Raw genomic sequence first — 16,952 nt, 5'->3', positions numbered from 1 at the left:
AAAATTAAATAATTTAAATACTCCTTACAATTAAGTATTTTACTAAGTACAGGGCAAAAGAAGAACAAAGTCTGGGAACGATGATAACTTCAAAAAAATGTGTTCCACATGAAACACTTTTTTCTAAAAACATTGTATTATGTAATATTTATATTAGGCTAAGTTCATAATTTGGTAGTAATGGCGGCCACTCACTGAATAGCAGCAGTATTGAGCCATCAACAGGTGCACACACACAAAAGGTCGGAATCAATCTTTTCTTGAGCTAGTGTGTGTGTGTGTGTGTGTGTGTGGGTGTGTGGGCGCGCGCGCACTCGCATGCGCACTTTAATTCAAGAAAGGATTGATTGAGAAAGGAAGCAATTTTTCTTTCCCTTTTGTGTTGCCTGTAATCAATACAATGCTTCTGCTATTCGGTACATGGTCTCCTTTGTTCCTAAATTATCTAAATTCTACCAGAACTTTCCTACTATAAATGTGTAGCTCTACTTGCTATAAAGCACTTATTGAGTTTACAGATCACACTACTTAGTACTAGTCTCACCAGCTCCTATTAACGAAAAGAACTATCAACTGAAGTGTGTGCTCCATTTGTGACATGAATTTATTTGTTATAGTTATGATTTTGGTTACTTATTTTAAATCAAATTAAGTCCATGTGATGTTCTGGATATAAACTCACACAATATATGCATCTACATATGCATACTCCATCAGCCACTGTACAGCGCATGGAGGAGGCGACCTTGTACTACCACTAGTGTTATCCTGTTCCCCTCAAATAGAACAAGGGAAAAACAACCCTCCATATGCCTCTGTGTGAGTCCTAATTTCTCTTATCTTATCTTCACGGGCCTTGTGTGAACCGTATGTTTGTGGCAGTAGAATAGCAATTTTCTAAATTTTCTCAATAGTGTCTCGTGAAAAGAATGCTGTCTTGCCTCCACGGATTCTCATTTGAGTTCATGAAGCATTTCTATAATACTTTTATGCTGATTCAACCCACCGGTAACAAATCTAGCAGCATGCCTTTGAATTGCTTCAATGTCTTCCTTTCAGCCGAACTGATAGGGATAACACACACTTGAGCAGTACTGAAGAATGGGTCACACTTGTGTTTTATACATTGTCTCCTTTATAGAGGAGCTACACTTTCCTAAAAGTCTCCCAATAAACCAAAGTCAACCACCTGCCTTCCCTACAACCATCCTTACATGCTTGTTCGATTTTATATTGCTCTGCAGCATTACACACAGATATTTAATCAACATGACTGTGTCAAGCAGCACACTACTAGTGCTGTATGTTTTAAGACATCTTGTATCCTACAGTTACTCAATGATGATATCTTCCCATAAACCACAGCATCATCAGCAAACAGGAGCCAATTGCTGATCGACTTGTCCATCAAATCATTTATGTATGTGGAGAATAAGAGCAGTCCTATCACATTTCCCTGGGGCACTCCTGATGATATCCTTGTCTCTGATGAACACCCACCATTGAGAACAACATACTGGGCCTACTACTTCAGAAGTCTTTGAGATACTCACATAACTGGGAACCTATTCTGTACACTTGTAGCTTTGTTAACAGTCTGCAGTGGAGCATTGTGTCAAATGCTTTCCGGAAATGTAAGAATATGGAATCTGCCTGTTGCCCTTCATCCATGGTTGCAGGATTTCATGCGAGAAAAGGACAAGCTGAGTTTCGCACGAGCAATGCTTTCTAAAAAAGTGCTGATTTGTGGACAGAAGCTTTTCTGTCTCAAGGAAATTTATTATTTTCAAAGTCAGAATATGTTCAAGAAATCTGCAGAAAACCAATGTTAAGGATATTGGTCTGTAATTATGTGGGTCTGTTTTTTTTACCCTTATTACATATGGGACTCACCTGCACTTTTTTACAGTTGCTTGGGACTTTATGTTGGGAGAGAGATTTATGATAATCCCAAGCAAAGTAAGGGAGCACTGCCACAGTGTAATCTCTGTAGAACTGAACTGCTATTCCATCCAGACCTTGGAGCCTATTTGTTTTCAACACTTGCAGCTGCTTCTCCATGCCAGGGATGCATGTTACTATGTCCTCCATATGAGAATCTGTCTGACAGTCAAACGAGTCTGTTTGTAAAATCCTCTGGTGTGAATAATTTCTTGAATGCAAAATTTAAAACTTCAGCTTTCCTTTTGCTGTCTTCTACTGCCACACCAGAGTAGTTGACAAGTTACTGGATAAAAGTATTTGACCCACTTAGCGACTTTATGCAGGATCACAGTTTTCTTGGGTTCTCAGCAAGTTCTTTTGCTAAGGTAAGATAGTGGAAGTTGCTATATGCTTCACGGGGGAATTTCTGACAGATGGATGAATTTCTACTAAGCATTGCCTGTCAACATTGGTGCATTCTTTTTTGAAGCAAAAGTGCAACCATCTCTACTTCCTCAGCATTTTCCAAATTTTATTAGTAATCCACAGTGTGTCTTTTCCATCTTTAATCCATTTACTCAGTACATACTTATCCACGGTGCAATTTGTGATAAGTTTAAATTTTGCCCGTAATTCCTCTCCATCCATCATATTGGAACTAGATGATGTCCATTCACTGTTCCAGTGGTATGCTAACAACTGCTTATCTGCTATTTTTATCATAAATACTATTCTAGCCTTACTGATGTGTTTATTAACTTTAATAATCATTGTCGCTATGGCGCCATCATGATCACTATTCCATGTGCCTATAGTGACACTGTCGATAAGTCAAGTCTGTCTGTAGCTACAACGTTAAAATATTTCCAGTGAGTGGGGGTAGTCTAACTAGCTGTTCAAAACAATTTTTGGAAAACATGTTCAAAGGTAACAGACATAACTGTCTGTCTATACCATCTGCAATGAATTCATAAACATCACTGTCTATATTCGGTAGATTAGTCACCTCCAACTAATATTGCATGAACTGGGTATTTCAGCACTACTGCATGTAGACTTTCCTTGAATGGATCTACAACTGATACGGCAAAATTAGGTGTTCAGTAAAAATGTCCCATAATTATCTTTAGTTCACCTAAGCCTGCTGTACATGTCCAGGTAACTTCACAGTCAAGACTCATTTTTGAGCTTGATAGACACAATATTTTTGTCAACAGCAATAAACACTCTTCCCCCTTACTGTACAGTCTCTCCTTTCGATAAATGTTCCATGCCTTGCTAAATATTTCAGAGCTTTCTATTTAAAGTTTCAGCCAGCTCTCGTGTCTGAGAATAATTTGAGTATAACTTTCTTTGGGGGGGGGGGGGGGGGGCTGTAAATTCAGGAACCTTGCAATGAACACTTTGCCAATTTACTGTTAAAATCATAACAGTCAAAGTGCATTATCTTCTATGCAGTCTGATTTCACTCTCTGTGTATTGACAGGCAACTGTTCACACAGGTCCTCAAACTACTGCCTAGCCTAACAAATCCCCATGTGCATTCAACAAGTACTCTGCTACTCAAGTAGCCAGTTCCTTTGTGTAGTGGATTCCTGACTATCAAGGGGAGTCCTAAAATTCTTCACCCCACAATGCTGGTCTAGAATTCTGCAGCCAAGACCATCACAGAACTGGTGGAGCCTTCAGCGGAGACCCTCCATCTTGCTCCAAACCAAAGGACCTCGATCAATTCTTGCAAGGATGCTGCTAATTGTCAGTTCTGCTTGCATCCTTCATGGAGACGAGCAGTCTTCAACTCCTCCACCAACCACCCATACGAACTGAAGATGGCCCAAGCAACAGATGTCACTGGTGCCGACACGAGCCCGAAGCTGCAGATGACTTCATTCAGTACGCTCAATAAAAGCAGGCAGAGGCCTCTTCCACATCTCTGATGAGGTCACCCAGCGTATGTACCAAGCCCACATTGGCATTCTTTCCAGCCCTGAATGCTGCTTCCCTAAGGGGCTTCATAACATGCCTAACATTGAAGCTCCCGATAACTACTAAATACCTCCCCCCATGTGCCTACTCAGAACTTGCTGAAGGAGCAGCCACCCGTCCATTCAGAAGGTGAATGAGTGAGACTAGATGGCCAGCCTCCATGTTGACTTTCTGTCTTGAGTGACATGAATGCATTACATCCACCACTCACCCTGTGGTGAATGCGGGTACCTGTGATAGGTATACTATAAGGTGCCTAAGCAGCAGAGTCCATGGATGAAACAAACATCATCTGAGGTGTCCCATGTGATACACCTGGTGGTCCGCCACCGCTACACCGCAAGGCAGTAGCCTGAAGATGCTGGCCATAAGAAACTTCAGCTACTCGCGGATAGTGGCCAGTTCCTCCTGCATCCCCCCCACCATCCACTAACTGAAGAACTGAACTATGAAAGCACGCAGAAAAAGCTAAATACAGGGTGTTCCAAAAAGGTACGGCCAAACTTTCAGGAAACATTCCTCACATACAAATAAAGAAAAGATGTTATGTGGACATGTGTCCGGAAACGCTTAATTTCCATGTTAGAGCTCATTTTATTTTCGTCAGTATGTACGGTACTTCCTCGATTCACTGCCAGTTGGCCCAATTGAAGGAAGGTAATGTTGACTTCAGTGCTTCTGTTGACATGCGACTCATTGCTCTACAGTATTAGCATCAAGCACATCAGTACGTAGCATCAACAGGTTAGTGTTCATCATGAACGTGGCTTTGCAGTCAGTGCAACGTTTACAAATGCGGAGTTGGCAGATGCCCATTTGATGTATGGATTAGCACGGGGCAATAGCCGTGGCGCGGTACATTTGTATCGAGACAGATTTCCAGAACGAAGGTGTCCCGACAGGAAGACGTTCGAAGCAATTGATCGGCGTCTTAGGGAGCATGGAACATTCCAGCCTATGACTCACAACTGGGGAAGACCTAGAACGATGAGGACACCTGCAATGGACGAGGCAATTCTTCGTGCAGTTGACGATAACCATAATGTCAGCGTCAGAGAAGTTGCTGCTGTACAAGGTAACATTGACCACGTCACTGTATGGAGAGTGCTACGGGAGAACCAACTGTTTCCGTACCATGTGCAGCGTGTGCAGGCACTATCAGCAGCTGATTGACGTCCACGAGTACACTTCTGCGAATGGTTCATCCAACAATGTGTCAATCCTAATTTCAGTGCAAATGTTCTCTTTACGGATGAGGCTTCATTCCAATGTGATCAAATTGTAAATTTTCACAATCAACATATGTGGGCTGACGAGAATCCGCATGCAATTGTGTAATCACGTCATCAACACAGATTTTCTGTGAACGTTTGGGCAGGCATTGTTGGTGATGTCTTGATTGGGCCCCATGTTCTTCCACCTACGTTCAATGGAGCACGTTATCATGATTTCATACGGGATACTCAACCTGTGCTGCTAGAACATGTGCCTTTACAAGTACAACACAACATGTGGTTCATGCATGATGGAGCTCCTGCACATTTCAGTCGAAGTGTTCGTACGCTTCTCAACAACAGATTCGGTAACTGATGGATTGGTAGAGGCAGACCAATTCCATGGCCTCCACGCTCTCCTGACCTAAACCCTCTTGACTTTCATTTATGGGGGCACTTGAAAGCTCTTGTCTATGCAACCCCAGTACCAAATGTAGAGACTCCTCGTGCTCGTATTGCATCAGGGATTCATGCGACGGAGGGTGGATGCATGTATCCTCCCTAACGGAGGACATTTTGAACATTTCCTGTAACAAAGTGTTTGAAGTCACGCTGGTACGTTCTGCTGCTGTGTGTTTCCATTCCATGATTAATGTGATTTGAAGACAAGTAATAAAATGAGCTCTAACATGGAAAGTAAGCGTTTCCGGACACATGTCCACATAAAATATTTTCTTTATTTGTACGTGAGGAATGTTTCCTGAAAGTTTGGCCGTACCTTTTTGTAACAGACTGTATATGACTTGTTTCTCTCCAAGTGCATCACCAATGGCAACTGGCCTCTGACTGCTGTGATCAATGGTCACTTGCCTTTCAAAACAACCAGTCATCATTGTATTTCTATTATATTTTTATACTGAATATACTACAGAATTCTCATGTCTATCACAAATCACTTGCACAGTTATTAGTCCAATGTGACTGGAAAAGATTGCAGGTCACTCCATATTACAACAGATACAAAAGTATGAATATTCATTTACAGACCCATAGATCCTAACTCCATCGCTTGTGGGATCCTACAGCAGTGAAGTATACAGCATCAGTGATCATATTCTTGCAGAAGAAGCTGAGTAGCACAGTCACTGTAGTGTAGTGGTTATGATACTAGACTGTTGAATGGAGGGTCGTGAGTTGAAAACTCACCTGAACTGTAAAATTTTAAAATCTATATTCGGCTCGAGTACATTCTAGAAGTACCCACAAATGTCAAGAACCATTATTCTGGAATGTTCTGCAACTGTATATATACCGTATGTGTTCTGGCCGGAGGCAGTTCGTTCCATGCTCTTGTATGGTCAACTGCTGAATAAAGCTTCGTAAAGTGAAGTTCATGTTCGTCATTCACCTAATTACACCTTCTTCTATGTGACATTATTCTTCTGGAGATGCTGGGTATTGGAACTTGTGATAGCGCACATTGTCAACAACACAGTGGCTCCCATCAGGCCATGACAGAGCCGCTGTTTATGTGGTGAGAAACCCGAGTTTGAGCCATATACAACAGATCACAATCTAACGGAGACAGAAGAAGAGGAGGAAATTACGATGACAGCAACTGTGTGCCACCACATGAGACATCCTTCCGGGTTCTCTGGTGATGATGGCCAAGATCCAAACAAGTGGCTGAAGGTATATGAGCGTATAGTAAAATTTAACAAATGGGATGACACCGTGTGTTTGGCTAACGTATTTTTCTACTTAGAAGGCACTGCCAAGCAACGGTATGAGAACAACGAGGAGAAGTTCACAAGCTGGGAAGTATTCCAGGCGGAACTGCGCAAGTATTTCGGCGACACACAACAACAGAAGTGTAAGGCTGAAGATAAATTAAAGTGCAGGTCACAGTGTCCAGGAGAAATGACAGCATCCTACATTCCAGACGTCTTGGAGCTGTGTAAAATAGTGGATCCTAAAATGAAGGAGGAAGATAAGGTTGCACATCTCATGAAGGGTGTTGCTGAGGACATGTATCAAGCCATACTCCTGAAGGAGGTTTCAACAGCAGACGACTTCATAAAATGGTGCCAGTATACCGAGTCGATGCATTAAAAAAAGAATTACACGTAAGAAGTTTGAATGGCTTCCAAATGTCTTATCGATGTCTGTGATGGAGGAAGCAACTGATTTCACAAGTGTTCTTCGTCAGATAGTGAGAGAGGAAGTTCAGAAGGCACTTGGATTGCACGGCTAGCAAAATACCGAGATGCTTCAAGAGGTCATAAGGGAGGAAGTGGAACAGACATTGAACCCAATCTCTCATCCTTCATTTCCTTTTAAAACGGTAAAAAAGTCGAGACCCAGGTGAAGTTACGTTCCTACAATGCTGCATGAGTAACCTGTTTGGGCACCAAGGAAGACTGACGTCTGGAGGACCTAGGATAATCAACCAGTACGTTTCCACTGCAGACAACCAGGACATGTGGTGCACTATTGTCGAGAAAGGCGGCGGATATTTGATGTTGCCTGTGCCAGAAGACAGCAGACCGATCTTAGCCAACACTAACTCCGGGACGACAAAGATGAACAAGAAGATGTGGGTGCAGGACGACATAGGTCACCATCGCCACAAGCTAGCCACTGGAGAGGATGCTCCCTAACATGCTGATCAAGGTCTCCATCGCCATTTAGAAGCTCCAGCCGATCACCTAGCTGTCACAAACTGGAAAACTAAAGGGTACGACCTTCCTTGGAGGTGAGGCCACCGAAGAGAAAAATCCTCCGCCGTTGATCACTACAAAAATAATAGGAAACTACGTCGATATCCTCATGGATGGCTGACCAGCCCTAGATCTTGTGGACTCTGGGCATCATACTGAGTCATTTCAGAGAAGTACCATCACCAGTTGCAGAAAACCGTATTTGTCGACAACAAAACATCTCTGCTGAAGGTGGCTAATGGGAAATATGTAAAACCTACAGGAAGATGTGTCATTCGAGTGGGTATAAGTGGCCATACACAGCCCTTAGAATTCATCATCTTACAAGAGTGTAGCAATGACGTCATTCTCGGATAGGACTTTTTGAAAGCTTTTCAGGCAATTATAAATTGTGGTCGCTCGAAGATTATGCTAGACGAGATGAGATACTGCGGACAGGAAGATGCGCATCCGAGTGTGTGGAGACTGTACTAGATGAAGTGATCATTCCTGCAGTCAGCGCTAGGAAGGTAACTGTCATGTGTCATGCCATGCATCAACCCATGGATCTTGTGGTGGAATGTAAGAGAGGCATACCACTGAAGAATAACTTGGTCATCCCAGCCTCTGTTGTCTCGTTTAAGAACGGATTCGGTGAATTGTGGATAGTTAACTGTCACAGAGAACCACAGATCCTTCCAAGATGCATGTGCATAGCAAATGCCGAGCCGTTAATTGAAGAATAGCTGAGTGTCATAGAAACCTCTCATGCCAAGTCTGTGATGAAATTAGCGCTACCACTACGAGACAAGATCTTCTAGCTCGACTATCACAAGATCTCACTAAGGAACAACAGAAGAAGCTACTTGCCATTCTTCAAGAGTTCTCCGAATGCTTCAATCCACAGGTGAAGAGCAAATTAGACAAATCGATGGTGAAGCACCGGATTAGCACTGGAGACCATCAACCAATAAGCCAGAGAGCATACCATGTGTCAGCAACGGAACGTCGAATAATTCGCAACAAGGTAGAGAAAATTATGATGAATGACATCATTCAGCCTTCCCAGAGCCCATGGTCATCACCAGTGGTTCTCGTCAGGAAGAAGGATGGCAGTTGGCGCTTTTATGTTGATTAAAGGAAGCTTAATAAGATAACTAGAAAGGACGTTTACCCTCTTCCATGAATTCACGATACACTAGACTGTCTGAAGGGGGCTAAGTTTTTCTGAACCATGGACATGTACTCAGGAAACTGGCAAGTCGAAGTAGATGAGACTGATCGTGAGAAAACTGCATTCATTACCCCTGAGGACCTGTATGAGTTTAAGGTATTGCCGTTTGGTTTGTGTAATGCACCAGCAACTTTTGGATGGATGATGGATAATCTTCAACGTCACCTGAATGGACAACGTGTCTTTCTGACTTAGATGACATTATAGTGTTCTCAGAGACATTTGATGAACATATAAAAAGACTGAGGGCTGTTCTTAAGTGTCTCCAACAAGACAGGCTGAAACTTAATCCGAGAAAGTGTCTCCTTGGAGCAAAAGAAATCGAAACACTTGGACACTTTGTGTCAAACGAAGGTGTGTGGCTAGACACAGAAAAGGTGAGAGCTATAACGGAATTTCCTATTCCTAAAAGTATTAGAGACATGAGGTGCTTCCTCGGATTATGTTCTTATTACCGTCATTTTATCAAAGAGAGGCCACTCCAAGTTGTTAAATACCGATGCTAAATTTATCTGGGGTGGTGCTCAACAAGATTCTTTCGATGTGCTGTGAAAAGCTCTGATGACTGACCCTGTACTTAGTCTGTATGATGAGAGAGCACCTACACAACTACACACAGATGGGTTCAGCGCTGTTCTGGTACAAATTTCGGATGGAAAAGAGAAGGTTATAGCCTATGCTTCTGGGACACTTACAAAAGCCGACAGAAACTACTCAACTATAGAAAGAGAATGTCTTGCTGTGATCTGGGCCATGTGCAAATTTCAACAGTATCTCTATGGAAGGCTGTTCACAGTTGCTACAGACCATCATTCACTTTGTTGGTTGACAGGTCTTAAGGATCCAACAGTACGACTCGCCAGGTGGGCACTATGTCTTCAAGAGTATGACATTACTATTGTGCACAGAAGTGGAATAAAACACCAAGATGACGACTGTCTCTCAAGATATCCTGTGCAAGACCATCAAGACTTTGATGAAGACAATGACTGTCTCGCTGCACTCCAGGATCTGTCTGCTGAGCAGAAGGATGCCAAGATATCTCAAATTATGCTTGCCTTAAATTGGTCAAAGGATGTGAAAGGACAATAGTTAATTGATTACTTCGCAAGAAAAACTTTGAACCGTTTGGAAAGAGGTGGCTACCAGTGATTGCTAAACACATGGGTTTAGATGTTCTACAGAAATTACATAACATACCTGAGGCCGGACATTTAGGATTTATTAAGACATATGATAGGATCCACAAGTGATTTTTCTGGCCAGGTTTATTTAGGAGTGTCCGTCACTATGTGTTGCACTGCTGAGAGTGCCAGAGAAGGAAGGCAGTTCCTCAGAAACGACCTGGCCGACTCATAAAATTCCACCAGCCGAAACTTCTTTCCAGTGTGTTGAGATTGACCTCCTCGGACAATTTCCAATGTCTACTAGTGGCAATAGATGGATTATCGTTTGCACTGTTTATCTGACACACTATGCCATTACAAAAGCCGTGAAAACAGCTGAAGCATTCGAGGTAGCCAAATTCATCGTAGAAGACATTGTATTAAAAGAAGGTGCCCCAAGGTCGTTAATTACGGATCAAGGGAAAGTTTTTCAATCGAATCTTGTGACAGAGATAAACCTTCGGTGCAACATTACTCATCACATCGCTGCCTACCATCTGCAAACTAATGAGCTTACTGAACACCCCTTAAGACCTCGGCCAACACGCTATCAATGTTCGTCAATGTTGAGCATGGCAACTGGGATGAGGTGCTACCTTTCGTGACGTTTGCCAACAACACCGCCAAACAAGACACCACAGGATTTACGCCATTTTTCCTGGTGCATGGGCATGAGGCGACGACAACGATGGACACAGTGTTTCCGCTACATCCTGATGACGTGGACGACAACTACATTGGCCAAGTGTTAACCACAGCTGAGGACGCTTGGCAGTTAGCATGACTCTGCATGCTGCAGGCTCAAGAAAACGATCGCCGAAGGTATGATGCGAGCCACCTCCCTGTTGTCTACCTGCCTGGTGACCTTGTATGGATCTTCACTCCTGTTCGGAAGGTTGGTCTCTCTGAGAAGCTTCTCATGTGCTACTTTGGACCTTATAAGGTTGTAAGACAGTTGTCTGATGTTACTTATGAAGTTGAAGATTTCGACCCCGACACAAGATGACGAAAGATCAGAGATACGGTCCACGTCTTTCGAATGAAGCCCTATAAGGACCCTGCAACCCAGGGTAAATTCGAAGCTCCAGTGACAGGTAACAAGTGGAAAGGTGATGAAGAGTGTAGCCACAAGGGAAGTTCAAAGAAGATCACCGCAAGGGCGAACATCAGTCATCGGGGGTCGGAGTATGCAGGACCTATGACTCGTTCCCGAACTAGGAGGACATAACACCGAGACGCTGTTCTCTTAAGGAGGGAGTAATGTCACAGAAGAAGCTGAGTAGCACAGTCACTGTAGTGTAGTGGTTATGATACTAGACTGTTGCATGGAGGTTTGTGAGTTCAAAACTCACCTGAACTGTAACATTTTAATTTCTATATTTGGTTCGAGTACATTCTAGAAGTATCCACAAATGTCAAGAATCATTGTACTTGAATGTTCTGTAACTGTCTATATACCATATGTGTTCTGGTCGGAGACAATTCATTCCATGCTCTTGTATGTGCAAGTGATGAATAAACCTTCGTAAAGTGAAGTTAGCATTCGTCATTCATCTAATTACACCTTCCTCTATGTGACAATATTTGAAGTGAATTTTGTTACTGCACTGTGCACTGAACACCAAATATGCACTCATATTGTTGCAACACATTTTGTTTATAATCACGATTATATAGAGATTAACCACATTAAGTACCAAAATCCTGACACTTCCTGGCAGATTAAAACTCTGTGCCAGTCCAAGACTCGAACTCAGAATCTCTGCCTTCTAAAATCCTATTCTGGCATGAACTGTTCTGGAAAAAGTTGTAGTTTTATCATGAATTGTTTCAAAAAAATTTTCCTTTCGTTCTCCAGTCTTTGGCAGTTACCTGCTTTGCTCTTCATCATGCCCAGAACAGAATATCTGTAGCCACCTAAAAATCACTGCTTCATCCCTGAGCTTCATAGATATGACATTGAATGAATGACGCTTTGAGAATTACAAAAATCTAATAAAAAATTGAATGACACAGGCATTTATACCAGTCACCACATTTATACAGCACACAGCCATGTGAAAATTGTGTGTGTTTCTCTCAATAACAGCCTTGGCACGGCACATGCAACAACATCAGTTGCACTAGAGTGTAGCAGGGTTTCATCAACGAAATTTATTTTATGGATGAATTATAATATCACAGTATTCAAGTATCTTACTTCTTCTCAACCACTGTTCCTACCAAAAATATCTGTCATAATCTAAAAAGTGCAAATCCAGAGAAAATTTTATCTGAAATAATGTGGAAATGAAAAAGAACAATGAACAGAAGTGATAATTAACTATAAAATCTAATCTTTATGTTCATAAAATGTTTACTTACACCAGCCCTGAGTAGACCCAAAACATAATCTATGGCACATATTGTGCCCGTGCGGCCACAACCAGCAGAACAATGAATAAGCACAGGCAAAGTTTCTGAAGCCTGAGTATCTCTCACAAGGCGAACCATGTCCAGCAGAGGTCTCACCAGTGGTGGTACACCATGATCTGGCCAAGCAGAGTAGTGAAACTGGCAAACTGTACGATGTTCTGCAATAGAAGTGTCAAAATTCACACAAAATAAACTTTTTGAGAGTCATTAAAACAAGACAACTGGCAATTTATAGTCTTCAATACTGGAAGAAAGTAAAATAATGAGAAGGTAAGAAGAACATGGTAACTTACCTGCCTATAATTTTGTCAAAGGAATAATCATAATATAATATGATACAAACATCTCAAGTGAGGACACAGTAAAACCAACATATTCATACATTCAATCTTATGGGTTTGAAGCACAACAAAGAAGTTGCTTTGTTAGGGTATAAATGTAATCCCAACAAACCTCTGCAGGATGTCGTCAGTGGCTTTCCATACAAGCTGTGATCACAATTTCTGTAAAGTGCTCTCCTTAGTTGTACTGGATGACATAAATTGACAATAACTATATCACTGAAAGAGAAAAGAATTTCTTCTTTCATTCCAGTAACCTTTGAGTATTACAAAAACTTACAGTGATCTTCATTTAGTTAGTTACTTGCTTCTGTGGCACAGTGGTCAGCTTGCTCTACTACAACAAGGAGAACCTGCGTTCAATTTCTGGTACTGCCAATGACTGTTTCTTGGTGGGAAAAATGGAACAGGCCCTATTCACTGTTGTAAGAACAACTGAGACATCCCATGACATGTTAAGTAAATGATAAAGTAGCAATGAGTACGCATTTAATGGTCCCCTGGACCAGATCATAGAATTAAGTTTTGATTTTAATTTAGAAGTGAGATACTATGGCATGTAGGAACACATTTTAATTCCAAAGCAGGCAGGTATTCTGATAATGCACTCTCACGCAGTTGACAGCATCCAGAGACTTCTGCAGTTCCTGCTTCGCAGATCCGTCTCCACAATCTGAAGGTGGTGTGCCTTTGGACTGAAACCAGTCACCAATCAATGTGATTTTGCAATCTAGACTGTTTTTATAACTAAAATTGTGAAAATCAATCGGTTTTTCCCAAAATGCGTTCAAAATTACGTCTTTAACACATTGCTCAAAAATACAGATGTATTCTATAATCCCATCAAAGATTTCCACTTCAAACCTGCAGAGACCCACACTTTGACTCTGCAACAGAATGGGCTATAAACTCACATTTTAGCAGCATAACGGCTCTCTACACATTCACTATTTCTACACATTCAAAAAGGCAGAAGAATCCAAAACAAATTGAATGTAGTTGGGAATACCGATGAGCATTCTACCAGAGATTTTTCAGTGACATGCCACCCACCAAATTGCAAAACAGACCAAACACCTAACCACTAAGAACTTGGCCGTTTGCCTGGATACATGCACACATACTTTTATATAGGAAAATGATCAGCAAATGTGTCTAAAATTTATATAATATGTAGTGATTGTTTTTGCTGTTGCTGTTTTATTCTCATAAGTTTTCTGTTTTACTGATTTGTTGGCATGCCTTACTGATAGACACTAAGCACAGAAATTTTCAGTACAGTGAGGAAGGCAGCACAAATGGTACAGTGTTTACTATGGAATAGGCCCAAATATAACAAAATTACTAAAACAATTTAGAACTTAATATAATATGATCACAATATGACATGACTAATGATTTACAGTGCACTTTGGAAAATTTATTATATTTCAAATTACTGTATCCTAGGAACATATACCATGGCAAAATGTGAGGTTTTATTAGCATAGGCAATCGATCAATTAATAAAAATGCTGAAATTTTCAGAATTCTTGACAAGTTTATTAAAAATAGAAGTTTTAGCAAAATAGTGAGATTGGTACAATGATTACATTCATACAGAATTCAAACAATGAAAAAAGTCCCAAATTGTTTGAATTCATTGTTTGAATTAACAGTGATCAGGCTTGTAGACTGCTTAAAGAATAAATGCAAGGAATATTATGTTCATCTCAGTGCGAACTATACATATTTAAACTCTTACTGCATTATCATTTTGATGTTCCTGCCTAATATTATACATAATTCATCTAAATTACAATGTTCCACAACTTGCAAACGTCAGTAAATCGATAAATTACCACACAACTCTTTAATTAATGAAATGTTATAAGAACTATGAAGCCAGAAAGTGACTGCCAAGTGAATTCAGTCATTGTGAATATTCGTTTAATGGACCAAGCAACAATTCTTTCTTGCATTAGTGTTTCATGCACAAAAGGAAATTATCTGCACATTTATTAAGTCAGGTTAATTTTAAACTATTGGTTGTTTTTGAACTTAAGCAATCAGACTATTTCAATGCACTTGCTTCAAATGTATTGATTACAAACATCAAATGAAGAAATGTACAAGTTACCTCATAATAAAACAAGTGAGCCTAACAATGAGGTTTTAAAAAACAATGCCATTGAAAATACCTTACATCTTCACACAGCTCATTTTATACTAAGTAGCACTGTGAACTTTACCCAGATGATAATATAAGTCTCAGTGCTGCTTGCTATCTGTGTGAGACATACTTCTGCCATAGGAATTCTTTGGTTTCTCTATATAGTTTTATGTTTTCTTTCTCTTGTGTTTCGCCAGGTGTCTTCTAATATAAGTAAGTTCATTTTCATTTGGTTTGCTTAGCACCCTGATTTATGTAAAGTGCATTTCATGTAGCTGAATACCAAACATATATTTTGTAATCAGCCCAAATATCATTATTTCACAAAAAAATCTAATTTTATGGTTTATTGTCCTCATTCAATAATGTTCTCCACTGCCTTTTTACATATTTGAATACAATATGAATTACATTCAAGAAATATCAGTTTAACACTATTGCAAAACACTGGTCATTATGTGCACAATATTTAACAGTTTCAGGCAAACCAAATTAAAAAAAGTTTCATGGACGTACTATGATCCACCACTTGGTACATGCTTTAGAACACTCAAATTCCTAAGGGAAATATGATCCGCTTGAGAAACGTTTCAAATGTCAGTTGCAAATGCAAGAACTGTTATTTTGAAAGTTACCTCCATCCATATATTTACACAGTAAAGGAGACAACACTGTATTTTTAAGAATTTGTATGATAGTTTATATAGCTTTTTAGCAGGTCGATACAGGAACTTATGAAAAATTTCTTTTATGTGCCTACAACCCCATACGTTTACAAACATTGTTTACACTGCTGAAGTTACGAAGTCATGTACTGAACAGAACAAATGGTTAACACATTCTTAAAAATGGTGGGCTGCAAATGTCAGCTTAAGCTGCTCCCACTCACCAAAGAATGAGATTTCTTGATAGAAATGCCACTAGACACATGATTCTGGTATTCCAAAGACACAATGGATATTATATTATTTTCTTTCATCCATCTGGGACTGCATTTTAGGTCGTACTTGGTCTAAATTATCATTACTGCTCTGTTATCAGAAGATTAGAAATTTCCCGCGTTATTGGCCATATAGATCTACTGTAACTGTCCCAAATGCCCACTGAATACTGCTGTCAGGGTCTCCAGCTTCGTGTAATCAGTACGTATATGTTTCATCTGCAGTATTTCTTAGCTGATGATGGATCGTTCTGATTTGTGCTTGGTAGCATATGACAAATTGAATGACAGTTGAGCATTAACATCTCTCTCTCTCTCTCTCTCTCTCTCTCTCTCTCTCTCTCTCACACACACACACACACACACACACACACACAAACCACCACCACCAACAACAACAACAACAAAATCAAAAGCTATTCTGTGCATTCAGATAAAAGCAATTGTTAGACACATGAAATACTTTTTCAGAATTTTATATACTCTCCTGATCAAAACTGTCTTAAATTGTGGAAAGTGCTTAAAATTTTTCACATTGTGAAACAACACATATAGTTTGACAACAACATTACTAACGTTTCTTCTTTTTCAAACTCTGCTCCTTCTGCAATTAATTCAAGTGCTCCTATTAGCTCTGTGTTAATACTTACCTTTAACTATACTAAGAATGTTGTTATAAATATCTAAATATTTCGAAAATTTACAAAATGCTTTCTGCAAATGAGTCAAAAGACAAGCCTCAAATATGTTGATATTAGTACACGATACATTGTACTGTAGACACCATACAATAATTGGTGGCATACAAACACATGCAACCTACATATCCAAATTTCACAATCTAACACACATTTCATCACTTCATTCAGGGAAACCAAACTA

At 40.3% G+C, this 16,952-nt stretch overlaps 1 protein-coding gene across 1 annotated transcript in view; it reads right to left on the bottom strand.

The window, feature by feature from the left end:
- The window catches only part of LOC126184862 (uncharacterized), a 130,566-nt gene that overhangs the window by 74,332 nt on the left and 39,282 nt on the right, over positions 1-16,952 (bottom strand). The window contains exon 5 of the mRNA XM_049927477.1: positions 12,587-12,795. Coding sequence (XP_049783434.1) covers positions 12,587-12,795 — 209 coding nt within the window. The remainder of the gene's footprint in view (positions 1-12,586; positions 12,796-16,952) is intronic.

Source organism: Schistocerca cancellata, chromosome 4, assembly GCF_023864275.1.
Source record: "Schistocerca cancellata isolate TAMUIC-IGC-003103 chromosome 4, iqSchCanc2.1, whole genome shotgun sequence".
NCBI lineage: Eukaryota > Metazoa > Arthropoda > Insecta > Orthoptera > Acrididae > Schistocerca > Schistocerca cancellata.
Note: the sequence above shows the minus strand (reverse complement) of the source record. Positions and strands in the feature narration are given on the sequence as shown.